This window comes from Perissodus microlepis, chromosome 15 (assembly GCF_051167445.1).
Source record: "Perissodus microlepis isolate ML-2025 ecotype Zambia chromosome 15, ASM5116744v1, whole genome shotgun sequence".
NCBI classification, from domain to species: Eukaryota; Metazoa; Chordata; class Actinopteri; order Cichliformes; family Cichlidae; genus Perissodus; species Perissodus microlepis.
The window spans coordinates 8663261-8678409 of NC_140475.1; the positions used below are offsets into that span (position 1 = coordinate 8663261).

The following is a 15149-nucleotide window of genomic DNA, read 5'->3' on the forward strand; positions in this document are numbered from 1 at the left end:
TTTGGTTTGTTTGGCAAAAGCATCATGGCCAAACATGTTCATGCTGGTCGTGTTGGTTGAAAAGACAGTATTTAAGTAGTCTAGGTTTATTCAGATCCATCTTTGCAAGCCTAAAATGCTAATTTTAGAGAGAAGAGCGTTTCCCCTTTGTGACCTTTTCAAACCGGCCATACTTATTCAGTTGTTTTGTAAACATACTGCACTGAATGAGGCATTTAGAGTCTCAGATGTGGCTCTTGGGTTACCTTTACCTTCTTTATTGCTATGGAAGCCGTATGAGGAGGTTGTTTGTTTTTTACAGTACTGCACAGAGTGCTGGCATAACATTTTCATATGACTATATTTAACTATTTTGGGGTTTCCTGTGTAATAGAACTTATTGCATACAGCCTTAATAATGAAAAAGTATCAGTAAATCAGTAAATGGGAATTGTGAAATCTTGCTCTACTATTACATGGAAACAGACTGAAACTGGGTGCATTTTTTGGGATATACACATTCACACTTTACTGTTTTCTGTGGTCATCAGGCAATATAGGCAAAAGAAGAGCTGCAAGGCCCTCATTTGTTGCTATTGTTACTGCAATAAAAATATTAATTAACACAATAGTAATCAGTTATTGACATTAAAACTTGCATAAAATTTATAAAAGGGGTATATTACCAGGGTGGTTGCACATCCCACTAGTAGCTGAACACTCCCTCTTGTGGCTTGAATTGTGTATTGTTTTACAGTATTACTGTAAACATGTTTCTTGACACTGAAAGGTAAAGATATGAGTAGCAGAGGCCAGCAGAGGAACTGAAATGTGTGTCATGGAAACTATGCCCTGTTTCTTTATCTTGCATCTTATACACTTGAGCAGACAACACTCCACCACACCTACATTTAACACCAATCACCCAGGCACACAATACAACACAGTGCAGACACTTCTTTTTTCCATTGCATTGTTGATTTGATACCAAAGGTCATTTGCATTTTTTTAAAAAAGATCACAGGCACAAATTTTGCAAATCATTGACCGCATCTACACATTCTGAAGTACAACGAGCTCTACTGATAACTAACCTAAAGTCCTTCTTGACCAATAACTTTGAGGACCATACATTTGTGAGTTTAAATACTTAAAGATGAAATACAGTTATCAGTTGTGCTCACTGACTAATTGCAGGACTGGGGCGGAGTAACTACTGCAAGTGAAGTTTAATCAGAAGATTATTTTTGCACTCTGTAGGTAGATCATCTGCCTTAGAATCAAGGGAGAAATGTAAGAGACCAGATAAAAAAGCAAACTGCTGTCTGTTTCCAGTAAACTGAATGTAACCCCCAAGGGGAGGTCCTGGTCTTTACTGTTAGAGAGAGAGAGAGAGCGAGAGCAAGAGAGAGAGAGAGAAATTAGAGCAGAGCAAAAGAGAGAGAGAAACTTTCCAAACCAAAATGAGTGAGTGAGAGTGACACACTGACAAGCACTCAGTTTTCAATGAGGAAATTGAAGACATTTTGCATCTGGAGTACTTCTGAAGACACGAGCCAAAGACAAGCTAAAGGTATTTATCTGCTGAATGAAAATATGACATTATAGAACAGTGACAGGGACTGAGAATTTCTAGATATTGTAAGGTAGTGGTGAACATAATAGTGTAAGTATTATTTTATTTAAATAATGTTGTACAATGTTGGTAAAACACATCACAAATTAAACAAAACATAACGCATAACGTGGATGATAAAATATGTGGGATAGAAAATTGGCAAAAGTATCAAGACTAATTATTATTATTAATTTTCATTTCAATTATCACTTTTTTTTTTCGCGTGAAATCCATAAGTCAACGGTTTGTGTAAAGCCTCCCTACAGTCATGCATTTCTTGACATGACATCTTGTTATTACAACCCACTGAATATTAAAGCACTGCTCTTGCTGTTTTAGGTGTAATTTTCCATTTTAAGACGTAATTAAACCATCGATATTCATAATACGGTACTTACGCTTACAGTATAAAACACACACAGTCCAAATCTGCTACATCATTATTTTATCAGTGTTGTGTATTTGCATGTGCAGTCATTATCTTTAGCTTCTGTAATACACATTACATCAACTATATTTGACTTTGTGATCTAAAAAACACCTTTAACTTTTAACATTAACACCTCATACAACTTGCTTCAGACAAACAACAGTTCTTTTTTAACACCATCACTTAGTTTGGTGACATTTCTACACCAGTGTGTTTTTAGCTATTTTTAGCTGTTTTCTTTTCCTCTATTTTTAACTGGAACATGACAATGAAGCCCCACCGTAAACTGTACATGCTAATGCAATGGTAAAGAGCTGTAAACACATTTTCACTTCCTCTTTTGAGAGCCAGTTTTAGTTTTTTTGTTTTCTTGTTTCAATTTTATTATTTTTCTTGGGTCACCTGTTACCAAGCGATACACCTAAAGAGACGCTCACTAAATACATTTTAGCAATTTTGAGTCATTAGATGTCATTTTCCAGCACCGGGCATGAAGTCAAAGAGCAGGCCCTGCAGTGGGAGGAGTGGAGACTAAAAACAGCAGCAGTAAAGCTCATCTGTTTGATCAGGTAAAAGCAAAGTAATGAGCACATTGTAGCTATGTGAGTCTCTTTCCAGAAACTTATTGGATCATTGTTTACTGATACTACACTAAACAGTGCATTCTGTAATTAGATATGTGATTTTAGTAAATGTTAGCGTCATGTAACGTAGCTAAAAGAGGTTTCCACCAAACATGCAGGATGGGCTGCACTTGCAGTGGCGAGAAACAAGTAAAAGAAGAAGGATTCCGCAAAGGAAAACACAAATCACACGCCTCCCCGTCATCAAACCATATAGTAAGTAAAACACTAAACAGATTTACTCGGATGTGAAACTAATTTTACTCTAATTACCTCAAAAGGTTTACTTGACACACTGGACTTAATCAACGTCTTCTTTTTTTCCCTCCCAATTCTTTCAAGGGACGAAGTGGAAACGCCTATACAAATAATGGTAATCACAAACTTCCTTGCATATATCAACCATCATAGTAACAGGCCTGCATTCACGGACCCAACTGCTGCTGCGTTAAGAGACATTAGTCGCAGTAATAAGAGCTACAGTTTTGTGATCAAAATCTTGGTTGAATTTCCTCTGTTCTCTTCTGGGGATTTGATGAGATTGCAAACACATGAAAGTAATGTTAATGTCACAGATGTAAAATAACACAGCGGTTGCTCGGAGAATGAAAACAATATCGCCACAAAATGCGCATGTTAGAACACAGGATCACGTCAAAATAAAACGTCTAAAGGTAAAAATTTGATTAAAAATACACTTTTAAAGAAACTCTGTGCTCTTCTTTCCTTTAGATGACACTATATTTATTGCACAACACGACTTCAAAGCGACCAACGACAGTGATCTGCCTTTCAGAAAGGGAGACAAACTTAAAGTATTGCAAGAGTAAGTCTCGTTCTATGGTTCCCACAGTAGTGAAAGTGACAATAAAGAAAGCGCACAGAGAAATAAAATGAATTCGGCATGTTTGTCTGGTGTACAGAACCGGAGAATGGTGGCTGGCCCGACTGCTGACGACTGGACAAGAAGGCTTGATACCATCGAATTATGTAGCCAGAGCAGATACACTGGAAGTGGAAAAGTAAGCTTGAAATATTATGAAATGAAATGTAGCACACATCTATTGATTGATTAATGCTGTTATACGGGTTTTTTGTATTATTATATTCAGGAAGAGTGACTTCTGTGGTTTTGTGGTGCTCTCTCTTGCAGATGGTTTTTCAAGGATTTGGGCAGAAGAGAAACCGAGAGGCTACTTTTAGCACCCGGAAATAAACCAGGGTCCTTTCTAATTCGAGAGAGTGAGACCTGTAAAGGTGACCACCATCAGTATCTTTCCGAGATCATGCCACAAATCACATTTTTAGCAGCTACCTGTATTCATTTTCAGTGTGGTCAATAAACCCAAATGTCCTTTTTTCCCCTCTCAGGGTCATTCTCGCTGTCAGTCAAAGATTATGAAGGGGAAAGAGGAGATGTAGTAAAACATTACAAAATCCGTTGTTTGGACAAAGGTGGCTACTACATCTCCCCTTCCAACACGTTCCCGACCCTACAGGAATTGGTTCAATACTATACCCGTAAGTAAAGACTACAAATACAACATCTCCACCCACAAAAAGTTTGTATTTTCAGAGATGTATAATTTAAGAAACCATATCTATGCACAGGATTTTCTGTTTCCGTGTTTCCAATTCAGCATTTATAATTGTAAAACCTGCATCTTGCATTAATTGGACTCACATTAAGCTTGCTGCTTTGAATTCTAAAACATCTGCAGTGACTTTGAATTAAAGGGGGAAGTTCGACCCTTGTGATGTGTTGTGCATTTCCTGAGTGAGAGGAGTGATAGTCTTTCCACTCCTGCGTCTAAACCACAAGATAAGCAGGCCAGATCTTGAGAAAGGTTGTCTCAAAGATCAACTTATGAAAAAGAAATGCACGAACAAACATGCTTTTAGAATTATCTAATGAAAGATGAGATGTATAGTTTCTGTAACTATATTTATCACTTGTGCAAAGAAAGATGGAAAAAAATGTTGTTTGTTATATCTGAATGTATCGTATTTGGGTGCAGACACGGCAGATGGGTTATGTCAGCGACTGTATGCTCCCTGTAAGCCTATGGCCCCTCAGCAGCCATGGGCCCATGATGAATGGGAGATTCCTCGAGAGACATTGAAAATGTTGAAGAAGTTGGGGGCCGGACAGTTTGGGGAAGTGTGGATGGGTAAGGGAAAGCCACCAATCAAACTGTTTGAAGACACCTAATAAACCAAGACGGCAAAGTCAATAAAGCATTCTGTTTGAATTATTTGGCAGGTTACTACAAGAACACCCAGAAGGTTGCTATTAAGACCTTAAAGGAGGGGACAATGGCGCCTGAGGCCTTCCTTCAGGAGGCCAACCTGATGAAGCAGTTGAGGCATGACCGACTGGTACGACTTCATGCTGTTGTCACTAAGGAGCCCATTCTTATTGTCACCGAATTTATGATCAATGGTAAGTGAAACAAAGAAGAGTTTTAAGAGTTGCTGATAATTAAATATTAACTATAATATATATATATATAATGTAGTACAAATTGGCATTTCACCAATAAATTAAAACAGAAGTAATCTGGTACTGATTTTCATGATTTTTTTTTTTTTTTAAATTTACTTGAAAATATTAAAGAACATAGTCGCAGTGGCATTAAGGGCTGTCTTGATTGTCCGAACAACACAAGCGTTTCCAATAAGCAAAAATATATTTTTGGAAGCAGTTCGAAACTGTGGGTAAAGAGTAATTTTTTTGGTTAGTCTTAATTCTATAGGCCAACCAAATATAAGAATTTTAAGATTGATACAAACACCAACATTTGGTGATTTGTAAATCTGATATTCCGACATATCAGCCAATATTGTTTTTCTTCCAGAGACACGAAATACAAACAGATTTGCGTAACATTTGTTATTTGTTTAATCGTTTACACTCTTCACTCTGATTGGATCAGCTTATTGTTGTTTTTTGTCAACAGGGAAGTTGCAGAGTGCTCTCTGCTGAAGGGTGTTTCTCCGCTCTCTTCTTTACATTTTAAATTTTCAGTCGTCATTACAAATTCCAGTACTGATAAACTGGCAACTAACTTGCATCATTCAATAATACAGTAATACCTGACATTTCCCAATTAGTACTAACACAAAAGAGTGTTGATAAAATACAAAATTTAGCAAAAATGCAAACCTTCTGACGATGCAGCTGGTGGTGTACCACAGCGCCTGGAAGGTGGGAGGCGCCCAGTTGATATCACTGATAAAATAAACCATAGCACAAGTTACAGATGTTTGTCACCCAAAGCCTAACTTTACTCATGCAGAAAGCATTTAACTTATGAACTGAATTTTACCCAATTGCCACTGATTAAAAGTTGGTTTCTTTTCTGAAGCGTATCGCTGGTGGGAAACATGCTTTGAAATATATTACTTGCTCTTCCTGACTTTGCTTTTATCATTTGCGGAAATGTGTGCGAACCTGTTGACGTCAACTATGCAACCATTTTTTGGCAAATGTTATAGAGAAGTTCACAGTCATAGCCGCTACGGTAACAACAAGGTGGTAGGGGCGTAAAAAAATATCTGCGCCAGGGCCGATCGCAGAGTTGTTACGCCAAAATATATATAAAAATATATACACGTGGACATTAAGATAACATAAGATGACATGAGATATATGTTACACTTTTTCTTTTTTATATTCATCCCAAAGTTGAGGAATATAATGTATTATATCTAAACACATTAACAACAATATTTGTGACTCTTTTAATATTCGTTTTTTGCAACTGTTTGATTATATGGTTATTGCTTAAGGCCTTAATGTTCGGTGTGTGCTAAATGAGATTCTGTAGTAAAGGCAAGCTAATTTAAATATCATACCTACTGACTTCACCAGGAAATGAATATTAAAATCTTTGGTTTGGGTTTTGATTAGACTGGTGTTTGTTGTACTGACTCACTTTAGACTGAACAGACGGCTCTTATTATGGCTAACGGCTAGACAATTAAACACTCTGCCGTATCCTCATTTTTCAAAATGTGCACCAATCCAAAAGCCCCCAACAACAACTGGAACATTACAGAGCTTTTCTGTTATGAGATATGTAGGTAGAAGTTTCAATTAAACCACAGTAGTTTCAGATAATATGTGCTTCTTTTTTTTATTTGCAGGATGTCTTCTAGACTTTCTAAAAACAGACGAAGGGAAAAAGCTAAAGCTAAATAAGCTGATTGACATGTCAGCACAGGTAGGAAACTTCCAATAAAGAAATTCAGTTACATGATTTCAGTTAACTATCATGTGTGCATGACATTTTCAGTGATAACAGTCACTGATACTGTAATCTTATAAATGCCAAAACGTTTCTTTTTGCTCTGAGTGTTTCCATAATTCTTTCATTTGTGTCTCTTCTGCTGCTTCTAACTGTGGTAGTCAGTGTGACTTTAATCTTTAATTAAAAGATGAATGTATGCTTTGTTAAAAAACAAATACACTAGCCATCTGGCTGACCTCAATGTCTATTTTTACATTCTTGCTGCTCTACAGTAACATTTTGAAAGTACCATATACTATGCGCTTTGGCATCACACACACGGAAACTGTCAGCAGATGCTATGTGGTTTCTGTGGTGGTGCTTTTGCTTGTCTGATTTGAAAGCCTCACCCTACGTCAATTATTAACATCCGGACAGGAAATCATGCTATTTTTCCATCCACAGTGAGCTCCCCCAGAACTCTTTTGGCCCTCCAAAAAACTTTTGACTTCCTGAGAGTTGGCACATCCTGTTAAACCCACTTTACTGTCATTTTTTTTACAATGTGAACATAAGTATTAACACATACAGCTCGCTGTAGAGGCCTCATTGCATGTGCTCGGCTTTTATAAGACATTCAGATTCCTATCAAACTGATGTGCTGTTGTCTTGTGTGTTTTTACGATGGAAAACCAACATTTCTTGAATTGACATTTGATCTAACAAATCTGCTATTTCTTTGGTTATACCAGATAGCTGAAGGCATGGCGTACATTGAGAAGAAGAACTACATCCACCGTGATCTGCGTGCAGCTAACATACTGGTCAGCGAGACGCTGCATTGCAAGATAGCAGACTTTGGCCTGGCCAGAATCATCGAGTCAGAATACACGGCTCAAGAAGGTGCAGTAAGGAGTTTTGACGTAAACACGCCTCCGGTGCCACAAACAGGATTTTAGAAACACTCGCGTCACAAAGAAACGCTGACGTCTTGTCTGCAGACACATTTCCATCTCCTTTAGAAATTTATGACCCAAGTTTTTCTTCTTCTATTAGTAATATAGGTTGTTTTTATATAATGTATTTTTCTGTAGTTTTCAACATTAAGGATGACAATCAATAGTGTCTGATAAATGTCTCAAGAGGGCCTTTAATTAATATACAGCAGAATATAGAATTCAATTCTTAACTTTAAACCAAAGTGCTCAATAATTAACAGATAATTAAATCATATTAAGTAGTGGAAACTTTTAAAATAAAATGTCTGCACAGAAATTTTGACCTTTTTTTTGTTTCTGATACTGATTTTTTTTTTTAATAACTTGATTTGTTTCACAGATTAAGAAACCATCACTTAAAATTGGTAATTTCACATTACGTATTTTTATTGCATTCTTCTCCTAGCCTGCACTTGTGCATTAAGCGTTCGTTTCATTGTGTCGGGCAAGTTCTGGATTTGCAGCAGCATGCATGCTCTATTGCAATGAGTTGGTATGTGTTGATTTTTGGTGGGCAGGTTTCCGTAGCTTATAGTTGCTGAGATTTTGTTATATTTACTTTTGTTTCAAAAAAAGCAAAGCAGTAAAACCATGTTTGAACTGGGTTACAGGGTTTGTGACTATGACTGCGGTGGTACACACAGGAGTGTGCAGCACGGTGCGTCGTTCATTATAAGGAAGATTTTTGAAATTGTTTCAAAGCACTCTTGTTGATGCTCGTCGGGAGCGATATACTGCTTGGTGTGTGCACGTGTGAGGGCGAATGTGTAAAATAGAAAAAAAGTGATTTCATTTAATCATCTGAGCTTAACTTTAATTGAAAAAGGCACATATAGCACATATAGCATTCAATCACCACTTCACATGTAAGCGCAGCTGCCGAAATCCTTTTTTGAGCTGAAGGTCATTTCCTCTGGTAGCAGAAACTCACCCTCCTCCCCTACCAAAATTAGTAAAGAGTGATTGCTTCAATTATTTTTAAAACAGCATATTGTGTTTTTAAAGTATGTTATAAAAGTGTGAGTACAATACCCATAATTTTCAATCAGGTGTATACAAGTGTATATTCTAATATCAATATATATTTGAAATTGTATTTACATTTTGTCTAACTCTGTGAATTAAAAACGTATAAATCTGTCACAGAGATTGAAAATCTTGTAAAAAACAAGAAAATAGAACCCACAGATTTATCAGAGCGACAGAATGATCTGTAAATTCTCTAATGGAAAGCTTTCTTATTATTTCAGAGTATTTCCTGCCCATTAATCATCCCACATTAAAAGGAAAATAAACATTTACACAAATGCGAACACACCTACATATCCTTCACAGTGAACAACAAGTAACACAACTTCCTTCCCTTTTTTTCCTTTTATTTTTGTCTAATAATCAGGTGCTAAGTTTCCCATTAAATGGACGGCTCCAGAGGCCATCAACTTTGGGACGTTCAGCATCAAATCGGATGTCTGGTCCTTTGGGATCCTCCTGACAGAAATAGTCACCTACGGAAGAATACCATACCCAGGTATGGGTTTTTTGAAATAACTTCATATTTACAGAAAACAGCTCAAATATTGCTTTGCTATTTTATGAAAAAAAAAAAAAAAGTTACAAAATATCTGTCAAAGTGCATGCTTTTTTTCTCTCTTCATCAGGTATGACGAACCCAGAGGTGATCAGGAGTCTAGACAGGTCATACAGGATGCCATGTCCAGACGGCTGTCCAGAGGAACTGTATGATATCATGATGGTGTGCTGGAAGCAGAAGCCTGACGACCGACCGACTTTTGAATATCTTCAGAACACTCTCAACGACTTTTTTATTGCCACGGAAGGACAATATGAGATGCAGCCGTGATGACAGAAAAAGAGAATGTTTTTCGTTGTGGACAATGAAATCTCTTAAAAAACCATGACTTGAATGGATAAAGGACCACATAGCTTTCTGATGATACTTTTTTTTTTAAAAATAGAGTGATGGATACGTTTTCACACCTGCCTTCTAAGTGAATGTTAAAGATATTCATGGCTTCTTCTGTCTGTAGTGGATATCAGTCAGATATGCAACGCGGCTTCATGTCAGCGCCTTTTCTCGATGGAGTATAAGGTTGCATTCTTAGAACTGATGTATGATGCGTAATAGGACGATGGATATACAAATACAGTTCACTCATGTTGTAAAGCAACATCTGGACCCAGAGAAATCAGCACAGGTAAAGTTGCAGATTAAACATTTGCATGGTACAGAAACTAGAACCCTGAGATTACATGCACAATACTTTGCACTTTTTTTTCTTTTAAAAAAAATTAGGTAATTCAGCAGATTTTTTTAAGTGCTTAGCAAAGAGACGTTATTCTTGCATTTATGTCTTTTGTAAATAAAAATGAAGAACTCTGGTATTTCTTGTATTTAAATCAAAAATTTGAAATTACAATGCTGTAAAAGCATTTCTCAAGTAGGGCTTTAGTGGTGACTATCACTTTTTACAGTTTGGTGTTTGAGACGAGGATGTGTCTCAGTTCACCGATCATTAGAGAAAATAGCAGTGTTTTGGGTTTTTTTTAAAAAAAAAGATGTTTGACATCTTAAGTGTGAAAGTAAAGCTAACACTCTGGATGAAACAAAAATAAAAACAACTTTAAAGTACATCACCTCCCACGTGAAAACAAATGGCAGCAATGTGTAGACTGAGTTACTAACTCTAGTTTCGATCATGTTAAAATGATGAAAGGGGTGACTGACCCGAACATACCCCCCATTTTGAACGGCAACCCATAGGAAGCCTTTAAAAGCAGCTAACTACTAAATTACAGCAGTCTTCAACTGAGCCTTCCCAGGGGGAGCACAGACAGTTAGTGATAAGAGACTGGAATGGCTGTGTTAGCCAAGGGGTGAAACTCTGCCATTTCCTGAATGGACAGGAAACAGGAAGTGTGCGTCAGCATTCCTAAAATGCCACAAAGCTAGAACAGCCTCGCATACCAAGTTAGTAGTTGTCTTCACATTTTTCCTCCTGAAATACATCCGTTTGAAATTTACTTTTTGTTGTTATTGCTGATTGAGCGCCTCTGAATTGTGAGGGAGAGGGAAATTGTCATTTAACATAATAGTGATGGTAAATAAAAACTAAAACAACTTCAAGTATTCTTAAAATATATAAAATATTATTATTAATCTTATTCAATAGGAGCACATGAGAATAAACATGCATTATATCTAAAAATGTCTGCCATGTCTGTTTAAAAAAAATATGGCAGGTGATTTTATGTTGATATTTGTAATATAAAACTGAATATGTTTTAAAATAGCCTGTAAATCCAGCTGAAATGTTTTTAATATGCCTGACCACTGGGCTTTTTCCTTATAAATATAAATTAATCTTTAACCTCGCAGAAGACCCAAAGACGTTTCAACATTTTTAATCTCTCATATGATCCATGAATTCTGTCCCATGCATACTAATATCAGATATGGCAGGTGCTATGTCAGCATCAGCAACAGTGTATCAGTGTTTTGGATTTTCTTGCTGTTGTTTTTTTTAATGATTGCAAGCATGAATGTGTTAATAGTAGTTTAATTTCAATTCATACTGGTTAATACCAGCAGTGTCTTGGAAATCAATTATATAGATTATTTATTCTCTGTAATTAGATTACTCTTTTCACCTTGTGGACAATGCAAATCAAATATGAAAATGCAAATACATGTGTATTTTTAAAAAATTAAAGTGGGAAGTGAAAAACTGAAAGGCCACAGGGCACAGTGCTGCAGTTTTTTTTATACTCCTATCATCCTGCAGATGTCAGTGTTACACAGTATAGCATTCTGTAATGTATCTACAGTATAATGCATGATAGCTTTGAAAATTCTGGAAATTTTTCATAGAGGTATTTGAGAATAGTCCTGGTGAACTCACCGGAAACAGTACTGTATATCAAAGTACTTAATAACAAAATGTCAACACTGAGTCTTAAGTTGCATTTAAAGTAAAAAGGGTTTATTTGTATACTGCTAGTTTCTCCCAACTTCCCCTAAACTGTTTTCATAAAATAAAAAGAAGGCAACATGCTGCTCTGCCTATGGCCAAAAAATAATATACTCGCAAATGCTGTATGTTCTCCACCTTGTTCACAGCTGTGCTCACAAATTCTTCATAAATCACATATCAGTCTGAGCAATTACACAGAAATCCACACAGCTAACCATTCTGTCACGCACTGATCCTATCACAGTCATCTGTATGTATTTAGTCTCTGTCGCTCTAATTGGCTTTCTTTGCATCTGAAGGCCGTGTTGAAAGACATTTAAACACGGCAACACACACACACATTTATTTAGGCTGTTTTTTATGTTAATTTCGCTCTTTACCGTGAATGAATTATCTATTCAACATCCAAATAAACTCATCAACTGAGGATGAGCGTATTAAGTTATGAGGCACAGCCAAACATAGACACAGCAGTCTGTCAGCCGACCAACTGAAAGGATCGCCATTAATAAAATCTCACACTGGAGAATGATTGATAAGAAACATCGCCCTGAAAAGAGCTTCATGTTAACGCAAGATGACAAGACGCGAGGGGTAGAGGTTTAAAGGCCAAATCATCCTCGCTCCTCCTCCTGTGCATGACTGCTGGCTTAGAGTAATAATGAAGGGAAACAGTGGCTCGCACACAGATTAATGAGTGATCCCCCCAGAAGGCAACACATCATTAGCATTTGATAGTGATAACCCTGCACGGCCCTCTGGGACAAAAACAAAAAAAAAACAAGCACATCACCACAGATGAAAAGAGATGTGCTTTCATCTTCCAATAATGACTTCAGTGGTGTTTAGTTGGCCTTATGCTCCTCATAAACATGTTTTCTCTTGGTCTCTCTCTTGGGCTTTGATGTCATTAAAATAATGGAGTCCATCAATCAAATGTGTTCGCTCTAATAGAATTGAGGGCTCTTGAAACCGTGACAGACGATGTTTCCAGAACATTTTACCAGAATAGATAAGAAAGTGCAGATAAGAAAAGAGGTGAACGGATGTAGTCATGATATTTCACTGAAATTGCTCTCTCACAATAGCAGCTATTTTGTGTTCTCTGATTAAACCTATGAAAAAATAATGACTTGCGTCTCTCTCCTGAAACATTACCTAATTTTATGGGCTGTTTAACAACTAATGTGTAATACTTTGAAAAAGAAGCCCAGCTCTTTTCATGCGTGCGGCACGAAATGAATCTGTAAAAACTTGTTGTGCACGAGGTCAAGAAGTGAGACAAACGGGCCATTTTCTTGTGTACGCAGAAGAAAAATATGTCTAATGTTATACCATATCTCTGCGATGCCATTTACAACACTCAGAAGCTCAATTTCAAGAGCTTATTCACGTAACATCACTCAATGGTGAAGATGCTCGGATTTGTGTTTTCTCACAAATCCAGCTAATTTTTAAATGTTAAATCCATCAAATCGCTGCATGTACAGCAAACACAGTTGCTCGAAGAGCTGTTAACTTAAAAGCCTCTCAGTTCTGGAGAGCACTGTTTGCTTTCACATTAATTTTGCTTTCAGACCCAAAGCAAGAAGATGACCGACTACAACTGCAGCAAACGAGAAGCTTATAAAAGAACTCAACTGTCAGCACAGAGGCAGAAAGACAAAGCCTGGGACTAGCTGTTGAACATAAAGGAACCAGGGTCAGACATTTTCCCTCACAAGTAGGTGAAAATCAGACTAAAGCTTTAAAGGGATTGCAACATTATACAGCAAGACACCCCAGCCAAAAAAGGTTCAAATACAGACAATGTTTCCCCAGTAAAAACTGGGGGTGTTATGACAGCAGACGAGCGCACAGGCCTACAAAGGTTGATGCTGTTTCCATGTACATTGTGATATCGTCGCATTATTACAATAAACAAAACAAATTGTTCAATTCCAACTACTTTGGTAAACTGTTGTAACTAACAGTCATTTAAACATAAGGCAACACATTTGTGCCAGTCATGTATATGTATATGTAAATAATATCGAAGGTGTCTGGGCTGTAACAGCATTTGCTTCTCTGCCCTGATGTTACATTGATAAGTCTGTTTTGCGACCTACGTAGTGTCTATCAGGTATATGTGTGGAAACGTATGATAGTCTATGCTACAGTAACACCACCACCGCTTTAAAAGGAAGTGATGTGTTACACGCTTGCTTCTCTTTCTCCTAATTAAGTTGTGTCTTATGTGCTGTAGAGATATCACCCTAAATTTTCATGTAATCCCAAGTGTTGTGTTAAGACTTTTCTAATTTCTTCCCCCAAATTATTAAATCAATACTTAATCAAAACACTCAAACACTCACCAGCCATTTTGTTAGGACTGGACTGGACTGTTCGACTGGTACCTAATGAGTCAATCATGTGGCAGGAAGTTAAATAATTTAGTCGCTCTAAAGATGACCTGCTGAAGTTCAAAATGATTAAAATCACCTTTCTTCTTCATTCTGTTGGAGAAGAAAGGTGATTTAAATGACTTTGAATGTGGCATGGTTGTTGGTGCTATACGGACAGGTATTTCAGAAACTGCTGACCTACAGGGATTTTCCCATTGCCATGAGTCTACATGGTCTGAGAGTCTTATCTTTTATCATCAGAAAGAAATAACCAGCTCCTAGAGGACAGGTGGAAGAGGACGGGCAGATGATTCCTGGAGCCAACAATTCCTAGCTGTATTTCTCCATCCTGCTCCAGCCATGACAGGTTGTATAAGCAGCTGAAGAGAGCAGGTCACCAGGAAGAAGGTCGATGGTGCTGTCATAGGGGACAAAGATGACACTTTGTCTTTGCTGAATACCTCCTGTAGGTCATGATACTCCACCGGTGTGATGGAGAGATGACAGGTAAGATTCAGGCAGGCAGCAAGTTGGAGTGAATGAGCACTGTCAGAACAAAACCAGGGTTCCTCACTGACCACTTACAGTACTCTGTTTATAGTAACCATTGTCCTTAATATAAATATGTAAGAAAAATTGTGCATGTTCCTGTTCTGTGTCCTGTGTACTGTTTGTTTGTATATGTGTCTTTCTGGCTGCTGTTACAACCAAATTTCCCCTTGTGGGACAATTAAAGGATTATTCTGACCCTGGTCCCACATCTTGGTGGATTTTGTCACCAGTTTACCAGCCTCGAATGCTAAGCAGTCATCTTATTAATCATCAACAGATTCTGTAAAGTAGCACATTTCATTGCTCTCTACTCTTTTTCAGCTTAACAGCAGCAGTAAATC

General features: G+C 37.3%; 1 protein-coding gene across 2 annotated transcripts; it reads left to right on the forward strand.

Moving 5' to 3' along the window:
* The first annotated feature begins 1466 nt into the window (after nt 1-1466).
* Nucleotides 1467-13004, forward strand: blk (BLK proto-oncogene, Src family tyrosine kinase). Of its 2 annotated transcripts, XM_084953480.1 has the most exons (14): nt 1467-1552; nt 2510-2596; nt 2770-2866; nt 2993-3023; nt 3383-3476; nt 3574-3672; nt 3804-3907; nt 4022-4171; nt 4669-4821; nt 4914-5093; nt 6800-6876; nt 7635-7785; nt 9277-9408; nt 9539-13004. In XM_084953480.1, exons 3-14 carry the CDS (start codon nt 2771-2773, stop codon nt 9739-9741), a joined length of 1470 nt encoding a protein of 489 aa, XP_084809606.1. In that variant the 5' UTR covers nt 1467-1552; nt 2510-2596; nt 2770; the 3' UTR covers nt 9742-13004. The 2 variants fall into 2 exon arrangements, with proteins under 2 accessions (XP_084809606.1, XP_084809604.1); XM_084953478.1 differs by lacking the exon at nt 1467-1552 and having other exon boundaries at nt 1593-2596.
* The last annotated feature ends 2145 nt before the right edge of the window (nt 13005-15149 follow it).